At 41.4% G+C, this 26,110-nt stretch overlaps 1 protein-coding gene across 1 annotated transcript in view; it reads right to left on the bottom strand.

The window, feature by feature from the left end:
* Positions 1-25,543, bottom strand: part of scarf2 (scavenger receptor class F, member 2) — an 83,182-nt gene extending 57,639 nt beyond the window's left edge. Inside the window, exon 1 of the mRNA XM_060907455.1 lies at positions 24,944-25,543. Coding sequence (XP_060763438.1) covers positions 24,944-25,107 — 164 coding nt within the window. The 5' untranslated portion in view covers positions 25,108-25,543. The remainder of the gene's footprint in view (positions 1-24,943) is intronic.
* Between the last annotated feature and the right edge of the window lie 567 nt (positions 25,544-26,110).

The following is a 26,110-nucleotide window of genomic DNA, read 5'->3' on the forward strand; positions in this document are numbered from 1 at the left end:
ACATTCTGTCGCATGTCCCAGACCCGGTGAAATGTAACTGAATTGTCTTGGCCAGGCCTAAGGGTCCCATCTGCATCTCATCATTGCTGAGGAGTGTTCTCCCATCACCCAGTCAAGCATCCAGCCAGAGCAGGTCATGATATATTTTTTACCATATTAACATGCCATTGTGTGTTATGCCTGAGGTAAAGACTCTCGTCTCTGCGAGCCTACCACATAGATTTAATACTTGTCATTTTTAGGGCATACCTAACAACGTGTTTTCTTTCTCTCTCTCTTCCCCCCCCCCCCCATCTGTCCCTCTGAGTTACATGTTGATCCTGGGATTGAGATGCTGGCCTCTTCTGCCCCTCGGACCTGCTTGATCCATCCTGGTGCCCTGTGTCTGGTCGGAGTTTTATCGCCCCACTCCTGTGAAGGACGGCCCCATGAGGACAGTTGAGGGTTATACCTGTTAAAACTGTTAATATTATAGTCAGGCTGTCTGTTGTTGCCCAAATGAGGATGGGTTCCCTTTTGAGTCTGGTTCCTCTCGAGGTTTCTTCCTCATGTCGTCTGAGGGAGTTTTTCCTTGCCACCGTCGCCACAGGCTTGCTCATTGGGGATAGATTAGGGATAAAATTAGCTCATGTTTTAAGTCGTTCAAATTCTGTAAAGCTGCTTTGCGACAATGTTTATTGTTAAAAGCGCTGTACAAATAAACTTGATTTGATTTGATTAAGTATTCTTTGGTTGTTTCTCTGGGAGAACTCTTAATGGACCAACTGGATATAGAACCCTATAACAATGTCTCCTCATCAGAAAGTGACTTCCCTTGTCAGGACCTGGTCTTCCCAGGCAATCTCCTGTCCCAATAATAACCAGACACTTAGCACATTGGGTGGTGCCGATCTTCATAGCCCTCGGCCTCTCACCTACAGTGGTGCTTGAAAGTTTGTGAACCCTTTAGAATTTTCTATATTTCTGCATAAATATGACCTAAAACATCATCAGATTTTCACACAAGTCCTAAAAGTAGATAAAGAGAACCCAGTTAAACAAATGAGACAAAAATATTGTACTTGGTCATTTATTTATTGAGGAAAATGATCCAATATTACATATCTGTGAGTGGCAAAAGTATGTGAACCTCTAGGATTAGCAGTTAATTTGAAGGTGAAATTAGAGTCAGGTGTTAGTGGGATGACAATCAGGTGTGAGTGGGCACCCTGTTTTATTTAAAGAGCAGGGATCTATCAAAGTCTGATCTTCACAACACATGTTTGTGGAAGTGTATCATGGCACAAACAAAGGAGATTTCTGAGGACCTCAGAAAAAGCGTTGTTGATGCTCATCAGGCTGGAAAAGGTTACAAAACCATCTCTAAAGAGTTTGGACTCCACCAGTCCACAATCAGATAGATTGTATACAAATGGAGGAAATTCAAGACCATTGTTACCCTCCCCAGGAGTGGTAGACCAACAAAGATCACTCCAAGAGCAAGGCGTGTAATAGTCGGCGAGGTCACAAAGGACCCCAGGGTAACTTCTAAGCAACTGAAGGCCTCTCTCACATTGGCTAATGTTAATGTTCATGAGTCCACCATCAGGAGAACACTGAACAACCATGGTGTGCGTGGCAGGGTTGCAAGGAGAAAGCCACCGCTCTCCAAAAAGAACATTGCTGCCTGTCTGCAGTTTGCTAAAGATCACGTGGACAAGCCAGAAGGCTATTGGAAAAATGTCTTGTGGACGGATGAGACCAAAATCGAACTTTTTGGTTTAAATGAGAAGCGTTATGGTTGGAGAAAGGAAAACACTGCATTCCAGCATAAGAACCTTATCCCATAAGAACATGGTGGTGGTAGTATCATGGTTTGGGCCTGTTTTGCTGCATCTGGGCCAGGACGGCTTGCCATCATTGATGGAACAATGAATTCTGAATTATACCAGCGAATTCGAAAGGAAAATGTCAGGACATCTATCCATGAACTGAATCTCAAGAGAAGGTGGGTAACGCAGCAAGACTACGACCCTGAGCACACAAGTCGTTCTACCAAAGAATGGTTAAAGAAGAATGAAGTTAATGTTTTGGAATGGCCAAGTCAAAGTCCTGACCTTAATCCAATCGAAATGTTGTGGAAGGACCTGAAGCGAGCAGTTCATGTGAGGAAACCCACCAACATCCCAGAGTTGAAGCTGTTCTGTACGGAGGAATGGGCTAAAATTCCTCCAAGCCAGTGTGCAGGACTGATCAACAGTTACCGCAAACGTTTAGTTGCAGTTATTGCTGCACAAGGGAGTCACACCAGATACTGAAAGCAAAGGTTCATATACTTTTGCCACTCACAGATCTGTAATATTGGATCATTTTCCTCAAGAAATAAATGACCAAGTATAATATTTTTGTCTCATTTGTTTAACCGGGTTCTCTTTATCTACTTTTAGGACTTGTGTGAAAATCTGATGATGTTTTAGGTCATATTTATACAGAAATATAGAAAATTCTAAAGGGTTCACAAACTTTTAAGCACCACTGTATTACATAGCCAGGGTTACAGTGGGGGGCTGGTCCTCTGGTAACCTCAAGAGTTTGACTCCCTACTCGCATTTGTATTGCGGCACCTCACCAGATGGCAGTAGGTACCATTTTGATGATGGTCTTTGGTACGACCCAACCGCAAGTAGAATTTACAATCTCCTGGTTGAGAGGCGGACATGCTACCCACTAAACCAGCTCTTGGTCCCTCATCAGAAAGCCTTCCAATATTTTTTTTGGAAGTTAAGATCCAATGAACCATTCAAACAACCTTGAGGTTCAAATTTTGTTGACAGTGTGGCCCCTTTGCAACTATTAGCAGTTGCACTTTCAGTCAAATGTCTTGTTCTGGTGGATCTAGGCAGGTGTGTAGGTTATACGGAGTGATGAAAACCAGCACTAAGGTAATGTTTGTGGATGTTTTCAGTCATCATGATCATGTTAAATGAGGTGCATTAGTGGGCAGTCATTTGAATAACTTTCTTAGTTTGAATGGGGAAAATACCCTGCTAACAAGGATCTTTTTATGTTTGTTAAGGTAATATTATGCGATAATATTCGGCTCCCACTACAGTTGCGGAGTGCAATTCCTTTTGCGTCACTGTCGTAAATACAAGTCACGCTGTGAGCACCCCCATGGACAGCTTTACACTTGCATTTGTTGACGAGCTGAAGGATACAGAACTGCCAGAAGCCAAAGAACCATGTCGAGTGAGAAGGTAGAGTAATATTACAGAATTTTACACAAATATGACCCCATAGTTTTATTTATTGTGAAATCACAAAAAGAATAACAAAGGTTTAGCTTTGCTAAAATACCATGTTTGCATTTTCATGCCATACGTTGTTTGCTAAGTGTTTGAATATCGAGTATGTGCATCACTGAATACAACACTGTTGATGACATAGGCAGATATTGCACAAAATATATGTTGAGGAGTGTAATTTATGACAAGCTAGCTCAATTTATTTATTTGCATGTTAGCTTGAGATGGGACTAAGGTTAGATGAGTTCTGTCATCCAGAAAAACTACAAATCTCCATGAGATAGGGATAACACTGATAAGGTTAGAGCCTATGTTGCAATCTTTAATAAATAACATTGGCAGAGATGTTCACTTGCTGTTGAACGTCATTGTTTTCTCGTTAGCCATAAGATAGATCATTACTTATATTTATGTCTTGAAGTAAACATGCATCCTCAGACATGTTTTCACCAAGTTTGTACAACTCGGAATAGTAGGATGCTAAGCTAATGTAACCAGAACCATAGACAATATGATGCTAACACTGTAATGCTGGGGGATGCTAATGGACAAAGAACAGCTAGTCAAATAAATTAACCTTACAAAACTTGGACACAAAGTGATGCAAACTTGGGTTGCAAGCTCGCCAATAAAGCTAGACAGCAACTGATGCAAGAGCACTTATATACCAGTACCAATGTCCTAGTGTTATCAAGGAAGTGCCATAAAACGTTACGCTGTTCTCTTAAGACGTGTCCAGGACACGCCACCAGAGTTACATAGTGTTATAACTGGCGAACCAGGAGAGGATATGAGATGGAAGACAAGCTATCTCCCTATTACAAGTCACTCTGCCATCAAAATGATTTCCAAGCTGATATTTGAAGGTAAATTTCCTACATAATGCTGCTTCAAGTCATGGCCCTGTTCAGATGGTGTATGATTCAACCATAGTCGTTACTTAAAAGGCAAAATTATATTCCTGACATTATCTTCCACTAAAGTGCAACAACTTATACCAACCACTCAATGTTCTCTGAATTTTAGCTTTTTCACTCTGATTGTTTTATTTAAAAACTAAAGACATACTCAGACCATTTTTATGTCAAGATGCCAATCAAATACTAATGGATAAAACCGATGTCTTATCCATACAAAGATATTGTTTCTGTTTGAAATGTCTGTATCCCATTTCGCATTATTTTTAAACAACATTTGATTCACATTTGTGAAACATTAATTATATCAAGGTCTAGTACGGAAGCCAAAGGGTTCAACATGTCTGGATAGTGCTGTAAGTAAGAAATAGTGACACATGCCTTCTCCTTCGTTCAAACATTGTTGCTTGACATGGACTCTTCGGTCAGACCAGCTGTCTTCAGTGTTCTCAAAAGGGTGACCTCTGACCCTCATTTGAGAAAACACTTAAAGGCTTATAATTACCCCAAATGGGCTTTTGTCAAAACAGTAACAAGATTTAACTGGTGCATGGCACCAACCACAGCAAATGGAACAACATTTTTATCCTCTAATACCCCTTTTCCACCAAATCAGTTCCAGGGCTGGTTCGGAGCGAGTGCTGGTGCTGGTTCACAACTCGTTCAACTTGCGAGCCAGCTGAAAACCAGCTTGCTTTTCCATCGCTCGTGGTGCTAAGAGAAGACACGTCATTACGTCGCTGTATACGTCAGTTACGTCGTTGTATACGTCATTACGTCGCTGTATACGTCAGTTACGTCGCTACGTTTGCATAAACCTTGGCGCGAATATCGAAGCAAAAACAACACGGAAGAAGCAGCAGCAACAACAACAACAATAATAATAATGGATGACTTCGCGTTTGTACAGCTGCTGCTTCTCGTCGCTTAAAAATGGCGATCTTTCACGGTCTTGTTATTGTTGTCAGTCTTAACAACTCCGCCCCCCCCGCTGATGTAAGCGGTTCTTTCTTCTGACCCAGCAGAGAGTTGGTGCTAGCCTGGAACCGGTTTTTCTGGCCCCAGAGCCAGTTCTTTGTCAGTGGAAACAGAAAACCCGGTTCCAAACTAAGCACTGGCCCCGAACCAGCCCTGGAACTGCTTTGGTGGAAAAGGGGCATGAATGGCAAATGGGGTTAAAAACAAACAAACATACAAAGAAGCTCAGGATGGTCTTGAGTAAACATTGCATTTGAAGTAGGCAGTGTTCAGAGTTCACTTAAACACTGTTTTGAAGACAATTGTGAATAGAGAAGACAATGGGTTCAAAAGTAGAGTAAAGGAAGCCATTAATGCCAAACTAGCAGCCATTTCTGAACAAAAGCCAAGGTGTCCGACATCATCACATCGATGGGTGAACCAGTACAGTACTATTTTTCCATTCTTGGTATAATACCAAGAATCAGAGGTTGATATCTCATATCGAAATCCTCTCAACCCAAGCTTTGTTATTCTAGTGAGACGTTAGAAGCCGTGTGCCTCACTGATGTCACTGTTATTACAGCAGTTGCAATGGTGTTTAATAGGATAAAAAAATCATCAATCATAACCATACTGTCAGTAATAAGGTATTGATATCTCATCTCATTATCTCTAGCCGCTTTATCCTGTTCTACAGAGTCGCAGGCAAGCTGGAGCCTATCCCAGCTGACTACGGGCGAAAGGCGGGGTACACCCTGGACAAGTCGCCAGGTCATCACAGGGCTGACACATAGACACAGACAACCATTCACACTCACATTCACACCTACGCTCAATTTAGAGTCACCAGTTAACCTAACCTGCATGTCTTTGGATTGTGGGGGAAACCGGAGCACCCGGAGGAAACCCACGCGGACACGGGGAGAACATGCAAACTCCGCACAGAAAGGCCCTCGCCGGCCACTGGGCTCAAACCTGGACCTTCTTGCTGTGAGGCGACAGCGCTAACCACTACACCACCGTGCCGCCCTACGAGTTAATCAAAAGAATTTTAATTTTGAACCGGTTCACTATTTTGACAACATACATCTATTCAGCGGGAAAACACTGGGAGTGATGTCATCAGAGTGAAATATCAGGAAATATTATACATACAGGACACTTTTTCGATGGAATGAAAATGTGTGTTCTATTGCCTTCTAGCAGGTTTCATTCATTTGGTTTGATAGCATGCAATATTGTTAGCATATCATTTATCCTACGTGTATTATGTCACTCTACCCCATGGAGAATGAGTGTTGAATATGGTTTACGATATTGCATGGTTGTCAAGACAACATGACGTCACATGCCAGAGATGTAAAACTTCCACGCTAGCGAGCGACTGTGACAATTTGTAAACAAACATGGCCACCAGGTTTGCTTTGTTAAATATGGAAGATTTTGAGAGAATTTTGAAAGAGAAAGACGCGTTGAACACCCGAAAGGAATGTATTATAATAATAATAATAATAATAATAATAATAATAATAATATTGGCTGGCTTTTTAATCTATGGTACATCAGATATATTCCATTCAGCTACTCATCTTTGATTCATTTAATATATCTGATATACCACTCAACACGAGCCAATATTATTTAAATATGTCACTCAGATCCGTGATGTATTTCGTATGAAAAATGCAAGTTTTTCAACACAAGAAGATAAACTTCATATCTTCAAGCCATTGTGTGATTTTCTTTTTATTATATCGACACATTCACAAACAAAAAGTACTCACATTTATCAAAACAATTTATCGATTTCCTCACGAGTGACATATAGAGATTTATGTCATGGTTTTGGTTCTCCATGTCCCAGATGGAGCTCGGATGAAAAATACCAGTGTTGTATTTCCCAGTAAAACACTCGGGTCCATATAACGTTATATTAATGAAAAATCCATCGTAAAAGTAAAGACAGCAAATTCTGGATTCAAAGCCCTAAAAATGCAATGCAGCTATATAAGCTGCATTTGTGGTGAGTTAGAGTCGAGACTTGGCTTGGCTAGTTATCGATCTACAAGATGGAGTGTAATAGTAGTGACCGTGATATTAGTATGAAAGTTGTAGCTTTACAGATGTTGATGTGAGGGAGCTGGACATACTAAAGGACTAAAGCATCACTCTTGCCCCTTTTCCACCAAAGCAGTTCCAGGGCTGGTTTGGTGCCAGTGCTTAGTTTGGAACCGGGTTTTCTGTTTCCACTGACAAAGAACTGGCTCTGGGGCCAGAAAAACCGGTTCCAGGCTAGCACCAACTCTCTGCTGGGTCAGAGGAAAGAACAGCTTACGTCAGCGGGGGGGCGGAGTTGTTAAGACCGACAACAATAACAAGACCATGAAAGATCGCCATTTTTAAGCGACGAGAAGCAGCAGCTGTACAAACGCGAAGTCATCCATTATTATTATTGTTGTTGTTGCTGCTGCTTCTTCCGTGTTGTTTTTGCCAATTTATGGTTTTAAGGCCAATTTATGCTGACAACCTAGTCCTCGCAGATAGCATCGCAGACAGTGTCTGCGTAGCCCCCCCCCACCTTCGCAGACGCTCTGCGCGCACCTCCCAAAAATTGTGACCACCGCAGAAGCCTCGCAGACAGCGTCGCAGACAAGAGGGCTCTGATTGGTCCACTCTACATCCGCTGTACGGTACACGCACTTCCGCTTCCCTACTTTCCCGGTTTGGTTTGTTTTCACGACCGCCATTTTTAAAAACACGAGCGAAGATGGAGCAGCACGAAGAGCGGTTGATCGAGGAAGTGAGGAAGTACGTACATCTATACGACTCCAGTTCTAGTCATTATAAGTAACCGGAGGATAAACACTCCACTAACCACACCCACCAACTACTCCTAGCGATTTCGCGACTTCGCGCCCCCTTGCGTTGTGGCAGTGAATAACATCGCGCACGCCTATTACTCCCCGCTCAACGATAAATTACAACTGTCTGCGAAAAGCTATCTGTGAAAGCCTTGTCGCAAGAGCATGCAGAGGCCTTTAGTGGGTAATATACGAGGCCGTTAATTGAACAAACCAACATGCTGATAAAAATTTAAACTAAAAAAAAGTCAACTTGGATTTACATTGAAAATAAATATTGGATGCCACAGAAAGCTTTAAGCGTATGAGTTTAAATATGGACCATGATATGAAAAAAAAAAAGATTCCCCAGGCCTAAGTGAATCATTTGAATCCGATGCCACTGAAACAAACAGTTTAAAAGAATTGTCTTGGTAAATTGAATTGAATTGAATTGAATCACTGCACTTTAGCTGCCTTACACGCTTTCTGCGTTTCTCCTGAAACTCAGTCGCACGTACTTCCTTATAAATCTGCTGTGCTGGACAGATATGACACAGATGCTGCTGCTCATCCTCCATCACATGTGACCCCTAAGAGGCCCTGTCCACACATTTACTTCCAGCGGAGCATCGAACTCTGCTCTGTCTTAAGTCAAGGTTTGTTTAGCCTCTGAATGTGTGTGTGCGCGCGCGTGTGTTCCAGATGTGAGCTTCACCACAACCTTGACTTCTCTGTTCTGTGTCAAACTACACATACCACACCGAGAGACGGTTAGAAGACAGAGAAAAAGAGTCAAACCACACTCATTTGGTTCTTTTGGAGCCGTGGAAGCTGATGTGAGTGGAAACTGAAGATCAGTCACCGACTGGGGGGTGCAGCTCGATTCAGCAGGAATCAAGAAGTGGAAATTATGAGCAATTCTGAGAAAATAGCCCAACTTCCTGCCAGGGTAAAATTTTTCCCTCCCCACTAGATTATTTTTGGTGCACTGGGATCTGATTCATGTGCACTGATATCAATTTGGAGTGAGGGATCCGTCCGTTATCTGCCCAGATTTCAAAAGAAGGCGGCTTTGCAAACAAGAAACGCCTGTGTAAAAATTCCCCTGAAAACTGCTGCTGCTCATACGAGTTTCAGGAAAAGGTAGTAAAATACTGCATGCAGGCACCCATGAGTCATTATGATAACACTTTAGTAGATAATGCAATTTGGGCAAAACATTCAAAGGTTGGATTTTAAACAAGTCACCGGCAAAAGGTCAGATAATACAATGTTCTTCCTTTGATGAATTACTCTCATTTCCGGTCTAGTACATATATTGTAGGAGTTCTTATGAATGGGATTTTGCATACACTTCCAGGAGGACAAGGTTTTCTGGCTAGTTTGAGTGGTTTATTGTTCCAAAGCCACACAGTGGTTTATTTGTGCCATACTTACGATAAGCGTCCAAAAGTATGATGAAATTCAAAAAAGTGTACTGATGAGGCAGCTCATTAAAAAATAAATGAATAAACTAACTCAATTACAATACGGGGAACACCATGGCCTAATATTATATACTAGTAGATTACCTGGGCGTTGCTTGGGTTTGCCAAAATTCTGGGTTACCCCCAGACTTTCATGTCATAATTTGGTGAAGATCCGTCGAGAAATGGTGATGTTAACCTAAGACAAACAAAAATCCAAACATCCACCACCCAGGGGCCCACCAGGGACCCTCTGGGGCACGTACATGAATTTTGTTTATATCTGCAAGATTCTGGGTCATCCCTGGACCTACTTACCAAATTTGGTGAAAATCCGTTGAGAAATGGCAACGTTAGCTCAAGACAAACAAGCAAACTTTGCCATTTATTATATAAAAAAATAATATATGGCATTTAGCAGACACTCTTATCCAGAGCAACATACAACATACCCAGAGCAGTTGGGGGTTAGGTGCCTTACTCAAAGGCGCTTCAGCCATTCCTGTTGGTCCAGGGAATCAAACCAGTGACCTTTTGGTACCAAAGCTCTTTCTCTAATCATTGGGCCATGGCTTCCCACTAATGGTTAGAAAAGCAGCTTTGGGACCAAAAGGTTGCTGGTTCGATTCCTTAGACCAGCAGGAATGGCTGAAGTGGCCTTGAGCAAGGCACCTAACCCCCAACTGCTCCCCAGGCTGCTCTGGGTATGTTGTTCGTCACCATGGATAAGAGCTTCTGCTAAGTGCCATTAATGTAATGTAATATTTACACAAAATAAACTTTCACTCATTGGCCACTTTTATAAAAAGATTGTAGACCTCCTCATTCATGCAATTATCCAATCAGCCAGCAACAAAATGCATAAAATCATGCAAATACACTATATACATTCAGCTAATGTGATTTCAGGAACTTTGACCATGGCATGGTTAATGGTGCCAGTTTAAGTATCGGAAAATGCTGATCTGTGATTTTCATGCGCAGAAGTCTCTAGAGTTTATACAGAATGGGGCAAAAAGCAACAAACAAACTAGATGGAGACTGTGATTAAAGTCACAGTAATTTGCGCTAGCTGTTACAAACTGGGACGTCTGGTCACCGTACCCTATAGATCCGGAACGGTAAGAGATAGAGAATGACGCTTAGTGAGGAAAAGTTGTGCCCTGCCGCCCTGAACAAAATATAAAAAACTGATTGAAAAAATCATGAAAATTGACAGTTATAAGTGATTGAAAAAAGTCCCGTTTTTCATGGATCATTCCGGATCAGTGATCCAGATCACCACCAAAAGTCATAGTAATGTAATTCAGCCCAGAGGTATTCTTTAAGTGAAATTTGGTGATGATTGGTTGAAAATCGAGGGAGAAATAGCGTCCTAAAATATGTTAGAATGATGATAATAATAAGAAGAAAGATCCTGAGTGAGAGCAACAATTTGCACTAGTGCAAATTAACAAACAAACAACATCTAGTCAAAGGCAGTTCTATGGGCGATGCTTATCGCTTGTTGCTTGATGATGGAGGAGATGGTCAGAGGAGACCAGCCAGACTGGCTCACATAAACAAGAAGACTATGGTAACTCAAATAGTCTTCTTTACAACCGTCTCATCTCATCTCATTATCTGTAGCCGCTTTATCCTGTTCTACAGGGTCGCAGGCAAGCTGGAGCCTATCCCAGCTGACTACGGGCGAAAGGCGGGGTACACCCTGGACAAGTCGCCAGGTCATCACAGGGCTGACACATAGACATAGACAACCATTCACACTCACATTCACACCTACGATCAATTGTCACCAGTTAACCTAACCTGCATGTCTTTGGACTGTGGGGAAAACCAGAGCACCCAGAGGAAACCCACGCGGACACGGGGAGAACATGCAAACTCCACACAGAAAGGCCCTCGCCGGCCACGGGGCTCGAACCCGGACCTTCTTGCTGTGAGGCGACAGCGCTAACCACTACACCACCATGCCACCCTCTTTACAACTGTGGTGAGCAGAAAAGCATCTCAGAAGGCACATGTCAAACCTTGAGGTAGACACAATATATACAATCAAACTTTTTGGGAAATTCTTCCACGATATCCTTCTAATGAGGGACAGGAAGGAACACGGGTCATCTAGAAACCGAATTTGCTTCTGGATATAGAAAAAAATTATTTTCGAAATACCACATTACATAGTTTAATGTGTTTCCACTCCAGGTAGTGAACTTCATAAATTGACATGTATTTCAAGAAACAAGCTTTTCAGGGACATGAAACTGATTATATGACATAATGATTGTGACAAATGGGTGGAGCTTAAACTTTCTTCAAAGTTGCTAGGTTTCGGATAATAAGGTAGTTGTGAGTGGACAAAAAAGTGAAGGAAACGTAGTTCTGTTGAGTTTTGACATTTTTTATCATGATAGTTTAAGACACGGAAGATGCAGTTTTGCCAAAAATCTGAAAAATTATTGATTTGACCAAAATTGCCATTTCAACCTGGACTGCCTTAAACAGCAACTTTAGAGCTTTAAGAAAAAAGAAGAAGAAGAAGAAGCCTTTATTTGTCACATGCACACTCAAGCACAGTGAAATTCGTCTTCTGCATTTAACCCATCTGAAGCAGTGAACACACACAAGTGAGCAATGAGCACACACACATACCCAGAGCAGTGGGCAGCCATGCTATAGCGCCCAGGGAGCAGTTGGGGGTTAGGTACCTCGCTCAAGGGCATTTTAGCCCAAGGCCGCCCCATGTTGAAATTTCAGTCCTAAAGTCATAGCAATGACTGCAAACTCTGCCACCTTTCTTAATCTTAACCATTTACCCAAGTTGTCATGTGAACCCTTACCCGTTTGTAATCTTAAGACCAGGGCTTGCACCAATTTGACCTCTCTTTGCTGCTTTGCCCCATGACTGAAAGACATCAGCAAATGCGGACACGTGTAATTTTACTGGCTCTCAAACCAACAACACCCTCTGACCAGGATGTTGGGAAGCCTGGTCCAGTCCATCTAAAGACCATCATGACCTTTGACCTTGCTTTCAGTAAGTTTTTCACTTCTCATTCTGTTACCATTGATTTGCTTACTAGCATAGATGACATTTTGGGTTTGGCAGAGTTTGGCAATTGCCTTAACAGAGCCAGAAACTATGAGCCAAGTGCACATTAAAGCTGATTTCCAACGCTAAAACCATCTGCCAAAACGAGTCTTGGTTTTTCAGTACTTGTCACAAAGTTACACATAAGCAAAGTGTATAGCTGATATCCCAATGATTTTGTTTTCCTTAAAGGAGAACTGAAGGGATTTTTAAACTTGCTTTATTTCTTAACTAACGTGTTATTCAATTACGTTTTCAGTTTTAGTAACCTTATATCGTGACTCGTATTGGCAACTAATTGCAATTAAATATTATACTTATCGGCCTATTCGGTTTTTAGCCGTGTTGAATTTAGCTCATTTGATCCACGGCAGGCGTCGCTTATCCGCGCGATCTTCACGAGACTTGTGCGAGACTTCGAAACGTGAAGCGTCAGCCAAGTGTCAGTGCCGCCATTTTTTGAAAACTGCTTTCCAAACGAAATATTGCACAAAAACGAGTTTAAATGACGATTACTGCCTACTTTTTTCCAAACTTTCCTGATCGCTATCAAAACAAACAAAACTTCCATCTTGATTACATCAGCATTCGAAAGAGGGCACGTGCGTCTTTTGACAACGTTGGCAGATGTCGGTCACTTTGATTTCCGCTGTACATTTTATTTCCGTCCTACGATTTCTCGCACAGGTCTCAACGAATCTAGTTTACGGCCATTGCTTTGACATACGGACTGATATATTACAGAGCATATTTTAAACACTCAACTTGCTATAGCAGCGACAAAATAGCGATCAAAAATGCATTCCGATATTTAATAAAATGCGATAAATAGAATTTTGATAATAAAACAATTTGCCTTCAGTTCTCCTTTAATACATCCTCAGCAAAAGGAGGAGGAGAGGTATGGGATCTAGATGGTTAATTATCTCCATCTTTTTCCCCACTTTGATACAGACAGGTTGAGCAGGTAAGGTTAAGGGCCTTGATCAAGGGCCCAAAAGTGGCAGCCTTAATCTTCTGATCAGCAACCCAGTGCCTTAACCGTTGAGGTCTGGATAAAACAATGAAATAGTGCACTGATGAATTGGCAGTGAAGTGTGACGTATCAGACAGAGTATAATTTTAAAACCAAAGCTATGTGTGCAGTGATGTTAACGTGCTGTGATAATGTTATGTATGTGGTGCATTTTTACAGGATGTTAGGGTTTTGCTAGGATTCGAACCTGGTTCGTTGGTGTGATAATCCAGCAAACCCCCACTAGGCCACCAGGGGGATGACTCAAATGCAGAGGCGTGAGGCAGAAGTAGAAAAAAGTATCAAAAGGTTTTATTTACAATATATACGAGCAATTCCAGCGTTATGGACGTGACTCTTGAACTCAAAATGGCAACAAATGACCCAGTGCATGTTTTATCGTCTCCCAGTATTTAAACAGGTGTTGCATATTTTAAGGCTGTACCATACTGGAGAAGTGATAGAACAAGAACAATTCCCATAGTACATCTAGGGCATGCCAGAAAATGCCAATAAAAGATGCGTTATGGATGTGACAGAAAAAGTATCACTTTTCTTGGGTGACTGTACGTTTTTATCAAACTCTGTGAAATTGTAAACCTAATGTCGAAATGGAGATATCCACTTGATAGAGGGGTCTAAGGTGAATATTAAAAAATCTTTGTTTAAAATATTTTGTATTTCATGCAGAGTTTCGGAAGGAAAAGGCAGCGTTATGGATGTGACGAAATTCCGTTACGGGTGTGACGCGTCTGAAATAGACATGGCATATGTTTAGAAAATCAGCAATTTAACCACCATAACCCTTTGAAAAACTCTAAATATCAGCTAAAACTATCAAAGTTCTTAAATAATATTTAGGATGGCTATTGTTTTGCTGTTTTGTGGATTTTAGCATACATTTCTGTGGCTTGTGGCAATAATATAGAATTGTACATGATCAAAGTTGATTTTAGCTTGGGCTTTACATTATAAGAAAGACTGACAGTGACATATTAGGTTGGTTACAAATTGGTTCAACTTATTCACATCTGTAAAATACAGGCCTAGGTGATATCTCTGGGAGTGGTTTTGATGTATTACATGTTGCTTTATTTTTGCATGGTGAGGTTGACATTTACATGGAATTGCCCATACACTAAAAATCCAAAAAGTAATAATCCAAATGCTCAGAAGATATAAGGGAAAAAATAAAAAATCCAAAAGTACAAAACAAAAGCCAAAAAACCAGAAAAGAAAAGGCAAAAATACCAAAGCTCAGAAGATCCAAAAACACAGTAACTACTAGGTCCAAAAGAAAAGCAAAGTGCAAAACAAAGAACACAGTACAGCGGAAACTGGAGATAAGCATAACAGCACAAAGACTCCACAAGAGGACTGAACTCATGGGGTATAAATACACAAACTAAATTGAACACAGGTGAAGATAATCAGGACTAAACAGGCAATTAACACAAACACAAAACACAGGAACAGTGGCGGCCTCTAGAGGCCAAAATAAACATGACACGAAAAGGAAATAACAGCGGCCTCTAGAGGCCAAAACAGTCCTAGTCCTAACACAGGAAGCTGAGGCTACGCGAGACAGATGTAACTAGGTCTTTGTGAACCTTTGGTAAAACATGTTCTGCTCTGTCAGTTATAAACATCAAACATCAAGCCCTTGTCCAAATAGTGAACAAAATGGAAGCTTTCACCACTTTTGCAGCTTTCTTTCATTTCCTTTTTTTTTTTTTTAAGATTTCCCCACCCTGTAGTGGTACATTTGATTGCATCAGTCACTGAATGGCATGGAAGTCATCAGGAAATGACATTTTCAAACTAAAGAATGGTCTGAGATCTGGCTCCTAGTCCTAATTATAGCTGAATGCAGTGGACAAAACCATGTCGAGATTCCTGCTTGTTTAAAAACTCTAGCCTAATGAGTAAAAATTGCATTTTTATTTGAGAAACCTGTTAATTAGCTTTATTACATTAACATGATTGACTTCAACGTTAAACCAAGTCTCATAACACTTATTTACTTCATTATTTTATTATTTTACACGCCATGGATGCTGCGAAATGAACGTGTTGGAACGTGAACCTTTTTTTTTGGTGTTTATAGAAACTGAAAATCAAATACATCTTCGAGTGGTCCTTCAAATCCCTAAATCTTTGTATTTCAGGGCTTTGTCCACTCTCAAGTTGTAACAGGACTGTAAGATAATAACTTACTGTGAGCCTAGATTTGTCTTTGCGTTCATATAAGACATGCGTTAGTATCAACTGTAACACAAACATGTATTTATGTACTACAGGTGTCAAATTACAGTGATTCAGATTGATCTTTTCCAGTTGAATGTTGATTGCTGAAAATGAACCCTTTGCCGTCGGACCATTTAAATGCCATTCCTCCGGGAACGATGACATAATGCTTGCTATGACAAAATAAAAATCTCATCTCATCTCATCTCATTATCTGTAGCCGCTTCATCCCGTTCTACAGGGTCGCAGGCAGGCTGGAGCCTATCCCAGCTGACTACGGGCGAAAGGTGGGGTACACCCTGGACAAGTCGCCAGGTCATCACAGGGCTGCACATAGACACAGACAACCATTCACACTCACATTCACACCTACGCTCAATTTAGAGTCACCAGTTAACCTAACCTGCATGTCTTTGAACTGTGGGGGAAACCGGAGCACCCGGAGGAAACCCACGCGGACACGGGGAGAACATGCAAACTCCGCACAGAAAGGCCCTCGCCGGCCACGGGGCTCGAACCCGGACCTTCTTGCTGTGAGGCAACAGCGCTAACCACTACACCACCGTGCCGCCCTCAAAATAAAAATATCTTGGAAAAAAAAAAACTGTCTTACAATACTTATTGTATCATAGCCATTCTGGGAAGAACGAATCCTTTCTTTTGATTGGTTGCCTTTTATGGCCTTGTATTTCTGAGTAACGCAACTAACTACCTCAGTCAGATTCAAAATGGCGTCTTCAAGTAAGCGACCATATGCACGATTTACAGCAGAACAAGTGGCGGAAATTCTTATGAATGATGGTAGTGGTGACAAAAGTAGCATAGATAGTGAAACTAGTGGTCTTTCAAGCGGAGAAGAGTTCAATTTGGACCAAGGTACTAGGGGTGTTCACACGGCAACTTTTACTCCGGTGTAGCACCGGGGCTGCCCCGGTAGAGCGTTCACACGGTACAAAGTTATACCGGTGTAGCCCCTGAAAGCTGCTTAAACCGGTGCAAATCTAACCCTGCTCTGGAGGTGGTTTAAGAAATTTACTCCGGAGTAAATGCTAGTTTACGGGGCAGCACCGATATAAAATGGGACGTCTGAACGCTACAGGGGTAGACTCGCTACGCGTGAGGAGAGTTGATTACATACGGGCATTGCATAATTTGCATCCTGGTATTTTGCGCTTCCAAAATGGCGAATATCAACAACAACAGAACTGCGTGTCTTCCAGTGTTGCCAGATTGGGCGGTTTTAAGTGCATTTTGGCAGATTTGAACATATTTTGGGCTGGAAAACGTCAGCAGTATCTGGCAACACTGGTGTCTTCATCCACGTTGTTTTCCCGGCGCTTGGTGATGCCATGACAACCGGGAAAAGGAAGTACATTTTCACACATGCGCATATTTCATTTCCGCATTATTACTATCGTATAGCACGGTCGCAAAAACTGCCATGTGAACGCAAGTGGGGCTGCACCGGTGCTAACACGCTTCTCTCTAGTAAGCAGGTTTGTGACGTGTGAACGCTCCACAAAATTTACACCAGTGTAAAATATATCACAACAAAATACATCGGTGCAGCATCGATGCAAATATGTGCCATGTGAACACCCCTATTATTAATAAATAAATATCTATAAATTCTACCAAACATAATGCAGTTGTTGAGCTTATTTATTATTAGCTCATCCAGCCAATAGGCAATGAACTTATGCCATCATGTGTTCGTCATCCATCATCCGTCTGGTGTCATCCACATTTCACGAAAATCACTTCTTCTTTCTCAATTCTTCACCGATTTTTATTATTTTTGGCAGGAAGGTAGGTCTGCCTGGGGTGCATATAGCTTCTACTCAAATTTGCTTAATTCCAATTAATAATGAAGATATGGAGTAATTAAGCCCTAACAAGCAGTTTCCACACAAATCGCTTCTTCTCCCTCAGTTCTTCGCCGATTTTGATTCTTTCTGGCATGAAGGTAGGTCCGTCTGGGCTGCATATAACTTCTACACAGATTTGCTTAATTACAATTATTAATGAAGTTATGGACTAATTAAGCCTTATTGAGCAGTTCAACAAAAATCGCATCTTCTCAGTCAATTCCTCGCCGTTTTGGATTCTTTCTGGCAAATAGGTCGGTATTCCTAGGGTGTATATCGCTTCTATATATAGCTTGTATATAGTGTATAAAGCTTGCAACATTTATTGTGCAAGGTGGCCCACTTTAGATCATTCCTTCTGGACTAGATGGGGCCGGAGTGAGCTATACCGTCACTGACGGTCTCGTTAAGCTTTAAAATGGGATATAGCATGATGGAAGTCCAACCTCAAGCTATTTTTGCTTGAATAGGTGAAAATAGGGGAATTTTGCACAGGCACCAAAGGGTTAAAAGAGAACTGTTGCAAAATCAGTAACAACTGGCATAAAAAGAAAATATTAAATATCAACCAAAAAAAGGTTACTGGCAGTGTATACACATTAACATGTCACTGAATACAGTTATTTTTATTTATTTCTAAATGTTTAAAAGATATTCTTCAGTAATTATGACATTAGGCTGTTACTGTGGCCAAACAGTCCAGTTTGAGTATTATAATTTCTCCATTTTTACTGGATAATTTATTATTACCGTGTAAGTTTTAATTGTATGCCATGATCCCGAACAACTTCCGACACTCCATTAAGAGTTTCCATCTGGATTTTGATAAATTAGAGCGTTCAAATGGAAATTACTCCGGTGTGAATAATGCAGGTCAATATTTAATAACAACAACAACAACAGCATGTCCCTGGAGTATTTCTTGTATAACTTTTTCTATGATATGGATACCAGCTGGTAAATTCCTCTGTCCAGCCATCATGATGTCCAGCTAACACGCTAAACATTTACATTGCCGCAAACAAGTATGCAAATTGGAAGTAAATGGTAAGATTTTCTACTAATGGTAACAATGTAGGCATTATAAGCAATATTCCACTACATTCTGCCATTTTGTAAGGAATTGTCTTGTTTTCTTTGGAAAGAAGAGAGCAGACCGAATTACACTGGAACAAACTGAACTGAGACACCAAACCACAGTACTAAAAGACATTAATCACAATAATGGATGTGCATCTGTATAATTTCTGAAGGACTGGAGTGATTTTGACTCACAGTATTATGATGGTGCTCCAAAATGCCACTGTGCATGACGTAATGCCACATTCCTTACAGGAAAACTGCGCTAATGCGTTTAAAACATCAGCAACAACAACACACTTTGTTTTGACTCGTCATCCGTCACTTATTATTATTATTCATTCTGCTTGGCCCACGATCCTACAAAAACCATTCCACTGTGTAATATAATGAGCAGCATATGTACAACCACAATTCAAAAAAAAAAAAAAAGTTGGGATGATGTATAATATGTAAATTCAATTGAATACAATACAAAGACAAGATATTTAATGTGTAAACTTGATTGGTTTTTGTAAATATATACTCATTCTGAATTTGATGCTTGCAATACGTTCCAAAAAAGTTGGGACGAGGCAATAAAAGACTGGGAAAGTTGTGGAATGCACAACAAAACATACCTGTTTGGAAGATTTTACCGGTAAACAGGTTAATTGGTAAGTGGTAAGCTCAATCGTTCACAAGCAAGGATTTTTCACCATGTTGTCGAAAACTGCATGAGCAAATAGTCCAGCAGTTTAAGGACAACTTTTCTCAATGTACAATTGAAAGGAATGTATGGATTTCATCATCAACAATCCATAATATCATCAAAACATTCAGAGAATACAGGGAAATCTCTGCATGTAAGAAGCAAGGCCAACAACTAACACTGACCTTTGATCCCTCAGGGGTTTAAAACCATGTTGGGTGTAATAAAAACCAACATGATTCTATCATGGGCTCAGGAACACTTCAGAAAACCGTTATTGGTAAACACAGTTTGTTGCTGCATCTACTATGCAAAACGAAAGCCATATATCAACAACATCGAGAAATGCTGTTGAATTTTCTGGGTCTGAGCTCAACTCAGATGGACTGATGCAAAGTAGAAAAGTGTGCTATGGTTTGACAAGTCCACATTTCAAATTGTTTTTGAAAATCATGAACATTCTGTCCTCTGGGCTAAAGAAGACAAGGACCATCCAGATTGTTACCAGCACAAAGTTCAAAAGCCAGCATGTGTGATGGTAAGGGAGTGCATTAGTGCTAACTTGTACATCTGTGAAGGCTCCATTAATGCTGAAAGGTACATACAGGTTTTGGAGCACAAATGCTGCCATCCAGACAATGTCTTTTTCAAGGACGTCCCTGCATATTCCAGCAAGACAATGCCAAACTGCATTCTGCACATATTACAACAGTAAAAGAGTGCAGGTGCTAAACTGGCCTGCCTGCCTCCCATTGAAAATGTGTGGTGCATTATGAAGCACAAAATGACAACGGAGACCCCGGAAACCCTGTTGAGCAACTTAAATCACATATCAAGCAAGAACGGGAAAGAATTTCACTTTCAAAACTTCAACAATTAGCATCCCCAGTTTGAAAATGCTTACTGAGTGTTGTTAAAAGAAAAGGTGATGTAACACAGTGGTAAACATGCCCCTGTCCCAACTTTTTTGGAACATGTTGCAGGCATCAAATTCAGAATGAGTGTATATTTACAAAAAAAAACAATAAAGTTAATCAGTTGGAACATTTAATCTCTTGTCTCTGTGTTGTATGCAATTGAATACGAGTCTAAAAGGACTTGCAAATCATTATGTTCTGTTTTTATTTATGCATTATTAAGTGTCCCAACTTTAATGGAATCAAGGTTGTAGCATTATGCAAAGTATACAACAAAAAAAAACAGTGTACGTTTTATTATTTTATAGGCTGCTTGACAATCAGGGCTTACTTTTCAGGTCCACAATAGTCCAAAAATCAAACCTCAAACTTTTGTGTTTCTCTGCTTCCAAAACAATGACCTTTTGAGATGGAAATGAACTGCGCAGAATTTCAGAGCTACAGGTCATACATTGGACGTGTTACTATGGTGAGAAGAGGCATATAGTGCATTTCTAAAATTGACCACCTTCCTTATAGTCCACAAGAAGAAGGCATACAAAATGAAAAACTGTTGAAATGTTTGTGACATAATGTTAAGTCCAAAATTTCAAGTCCTGTGCAGCGATGTTTGGACACAGTGGTGACTGTAGTAACAACTGAAGTGGGGATGATCCTTGTAGTTTTCTGGAGAGGACATTTTTTTGATGGACTTACATTTCAACCACATGTGAAGCTCCGCTGCAAATGTTTCTCGCATCTGAGTCAAGTCCTGTTTTTTTACTGTACAACAACAACAGAGTATTTTGCTTCAAAAGAGACAAATATCCTTCCATCCATCATCTGTAGCCGCTTATCCTGTGCAGGGTCACGGGCAAGCTGGAGCCTATCCCAGCTGACTATGGACGAGAGGTGGGGTACACCCTGGACAAGTCACCAGATCATCACAGGGCTGACACATAGACACAGACAACCATTCACACTCACATACGGTCAATTTACAGCCACCAATTAGCCTAACCTGCATGTCTTTGGACTGTGGGGGAAACCGGAGTACTCGGAGGAAACCCACACAGACACAGGGAGAACATGCAAACTCCACACAGAAAGGGCCCCATCGGCCACTGGGCTCGAACCCGGACCTTCTTTCTGTGAGGTGACAGTGCCAACCACTACACCACCAGAGACAATGTTTTCTTCAAAAATCATTTACCAATGTATCATCATATGGGGCGTGATTTCCAGAGCGGACATTTTTGACGTTCAAAGGATCCTGTCAGAGATGCTTAGTTTAAAAAAAATGCAACGTCCACTTAAATATCTTTCTATTAGGAATAAAAGTGCAGTATACATCCCAAACTAAAATCTAGTTAATGCTAAAAAAAAGCAAAGCCAGTAAAAGTGTCTAAGTGTAATAATTAAAGTAGAATTAAATGAAATGACCACAAGGTCAAGACCGAGCTTGTATTTGACTCTTATAAACATATTTTTAAGAACTTATATAGTAAGATACATCACTGCTATAGGCATGTGTCCCTGTACTTTTTGACGCAAGCGAAAAATCGCTTCGTGTGCGGATATTTGCAACGACGATTGTTTGTTGCTTGTGACAGATCGCAGGTATCAAACATGCTTGATATTCTGTGCCAAAAAATCACCAGTCGCTGACTTGTTGCAGAGATATCGCCGCGTGTGCGTGTCTTTGCGATAACGAAGCGATCACCTCCAAAGGCTAAGCCAATCCCAGCCCACGAAGTAGTCATGTGATTTCCATATGACTTGCATCCCCCTCCCCAAATCGCCCACTGGTCACAGATAACATGCACACAAGAGGGGAAACTTCATCTCATCTCATCTCATTATCTCTAGCCGCTTTATCCTGTTCTACAGGGTCGCAGGCAAGCTGGAGCCTATCCCAGCTGACTACGGGTGAAAGGCGGGGTACACCCTGGACAAGTCGCCAGGTCATCAAAGGGCTGACACATAGACACAGACAACCATTCACACTCACATTCACACCTACGGTCGATTTAGAGTCACCAGTCAACCTAACCTGCATGTCTTTGGACTGTGGGGGAAACCGGAGCACCCGGAGGAAACCCACGCGGACACGGGGAGAACATGCAAACTCCGCACAGAAAGGCCCTCGCCGGCCCCGGGGCTCGAACCCGGACCTTCTTGCTGTGAGGCGACAGCGCTAACCACTACACCACCGTGCCGCCCAGAGGGGAAACTTGCATCCAAAAATCGCAATACGCCTGCGACGAGAAGTCGGCTGTGCGTGCCGGGCTTAAGTGGTACAAAAAAAAATCAACAGACAACTTGAGCCCAGGATTATTTTACAAACTATTCAAATCTTAGGTTCTTTGGTCAAATGTTCAGAATGACATTTTGGCTATTTATTGGAGCTTTTTTATTCCAGAACAGGTCCAAGTCGGCACTGCTATATAAGCAGACAGCTGTACATGTGTTTCAGTTCTTAATGTTGGGGATTAAACCTATTTAATTCAAGTGATCACTCAAACATGAACTCAATCATATGTATGTATAACTAAAACAAAACCACACACACACTATGCTATGCTTCACAGACCCTCCACTGCTATTCAGGGACATCATTAAGGTACATAATTGGATTGTTGAAGGTACATTATTATCTCGGGAATAAATATGAACCAGTAGTAGCCTACAATTGATTTTTTTTTTTTTTTTTTAGTACAGTGCAAAATTAGACACACATTTAGCATGAAATATGAAAGACAAATGTGATCTGTTTTAACCCACAGAATATTGAATGTGTTGATTTCACACATGTGCCATCATTAACATCTGTGACCAAGGCACAGAAAGTGCTGTATAATGTACTGTATAACAAATCATCTCACTTCGCATCTCTCTTTCTCAGTGTTATAACTATTCTCTTTATTTGTATGCTCATTCTTCTTCTTCTTCTTTCTGTTTGTCCAGCACTGTTGTCAGGTCAGGGTCCATGTGGACCCTACTGATCCATGTCATATTAAGTGGAGCATAGTTTTATGCCGGATGCCCTTCCTGCCACAACCCTTCCATTTCTGGGCTTGGGAAACAACCGTTCACACACACATTCACACCAATGGGCAATTTAGAGTAGCCAATTAACCTAACTGCGTGTCCGGGGGAAACCGGAGCACCCGGAGGAAACCCATGCAGACACGGGGAGAACATGCAAACTCCGCACAGAAAGGCCCCTTGTTGGCTACTTGTGGGCTCGAACCCAGAACTTTCTTTTCTAACCACTACATCACCGTGCCACCCCTTAACTTGTATGCCCATCCATCCATTATCTGTAGCCGCTTATCCTGTTCTACAGGTTCGCAGGCAAGCTGGAGCCTATCCCAGCTGACTATGTGCGAGAGGTAGGTTACACCCTGGACAAGTCGCCAGGTTATCGCAGGACTGACACAGAGACAAACATCCGTTCACACTCACATTCACACCTACGGTCAATTTAGAGCCACCAATTAGCCCGAAGGAAAACCACGCAGACACGGGGAGAACATGCAAACTCCACACAGAAAGACCCCTCGTTGGCTACTGGGCTCGAACTCAGAACCTTCTTTTCTAACCACTACATCACCGTGCCACTCCTTAACTCGTATGCCCATGTTTTGCCTTATAATATCTACTTTCAACTTTTTCTCAGAACAGTTTTCGGATCCTCCGAGTTGTCCCACTATCCATCCAGATTTCACTGTTTTACATCTTCTACATGACATACGCTGCTTTCTTCAGACCAGATCAGACCATCAAGCTGAGCTGATACTGGTGAAACCTTTTTTAGAGGGTACTCTTGGACATTTGATTTTCCCCCCTGAATACATGCTCCTATTAAGCTGTGGTGTGATTGTGTACAAATCCGAAACATCATGTTCAGCATTTCGTTCTTCTTGGATTTCCAATTTTGTGGCATCATGAAGATCCATTTCTCTCCCTAAACCATGGAGGAACTTTTATACCTACTTTAACTTGAAATAACGGTTCTGTCCTGGAAGGCTATTTTGATGCACTTTAAATATAATGAGCTGGGATGCGGTTTGGGACGTGATCCAGCTTAGTGCCACGACTTCAGTCGCCACTTATTAGGCGACACTTCAGATCAACGCCCTCTATCGGTCCCTCGGCTTAGCGCCGCTCCAGATGCGCACATCTGGTTTCGACTTGCAATGAGTGATTAATACGACATCGGGTCACTGTAGACTCACTGAATAGATGGGGGAAAAGGGGAAAAAAATAATAAATTAAAAAAGTGCACGATAAATCCTAACAAAGTGCAGTTTGGCATCATGAATTAATCCTGGATGCATAGAGCTAGAAGTAAGTTTGTGGCGCGCGCACTCGACGCATTCCCAGGCCTGATATAAAGCTATGCGTCTTCTAGCATGTGTGTGGGGTTATTATTATTATTATTATTATTATTATTATTATTATTATTATTATGCTTTCCATGCGATTGCGCCGTTTTGAAACGCACACTAGCCTATCCACACAAGGACGCAACAGTTCTTCCTTCAAAATGCATGCAGTTAGAGAAAAAGTGCACGCTTACCCTGGTACCCTGCACACATTCCGGCCCTTGGGATTGAGTTCTTGGCTGAAAGCCGGACAAAAGAGGACAAACAAAAGCAAAAGCGCGGCTGATAAAGTGCTCTTCATTTCCATTGCAGAAGCAGAAGCAGGAGCATCCTTCCACGCGCCCTGTGCGCACCGCATGCCTTCACGTGAAAAAAGTGAAAAAAACGTGCAAAAACAAGGAGAGAGAGAGAGAGAGAGAGAGAGAGAGAGAGAGAGAGAGCTAGATCTGAACGCAAAACTCCAGAATAGTTTTTACTCCAGCACAGGATCCGCTCGCACTCCAAACACCTTCCGACTTTTGGACATCACTAAAGAAAATGCGCATTTTGATAATCCAAGGGGGGAAAAATATCAGTGCTCTCCAACTGTTCTGGTCCTTCTGTAAAATCCAGTTTCAGTTTCTCCAATGCGTCATAGATCGGATAAAAGGTGTTAAAGAAATACAGCAATCAGTCTGCATCTTTAAAAAAAAAAAAGGGCTAGAAAAAGCGCCCTTCTGGTTTTGGGGTTGTTTTTCTCCTCCGTCTGATAATCTACAGAAAGTTTCTGTGTTCTTCTGTTTCACTTCTCTCTGCTTGCTTCTGGCCTGAGCAACAACTCAGAAACTCTGTGTGTGTGTGTTGTACCCAGGACTGCCCTCCAAACACACACACACACACACACACACGGGGAAAATTTATATATATATATATATATATATATATATATATATATATATATATATATATATATATATATATATATAAAATGCATTAAGTGACTCAGCAACTGCAATGAAAAAAATATTATATTCTCTTGGACTTTTCAGGAGCTGTTATTCAGAAATAAATAGCCAAAAGTAAATCTTTATATAACAGCTCTCCCTGCTGATCGTTTCAAGAAATGCACACATCCCTCCTGAATACAGTTTAATTTCCATCCATCCATCCATTATCTGTAGCCGCTTATCCTGTTCTACAGGGTCGCAGGCAAGCTGGAGCCTATCCCAGCTGACTACGGGCGAAAGGCGGGGTACACCCTGGACAGGTCACCGGATCATCGCAGGGCTGACACATAGAGACAAACAACCATTCACACTCACATTCACACCTACGGTCAATTTAGAGTCGCCAGTTAACCTAACCTGCATGTCTTTGGACTG

The sequence above is a fragment of the Neoarius graeffei genome, chromosome 24 (genome assembly GCF_027579695.1).
Source record: "Neoarius graeffei isolate fNeoGra1 chromosome 24, fNeoGra1.pri, whole genome shotgun sequence".
NCBI lineage: Eukaryota > Metazoa > Chordata > Actinopteri > Siluriformes > Ariidae > Neoarius > Neoarius graeffei.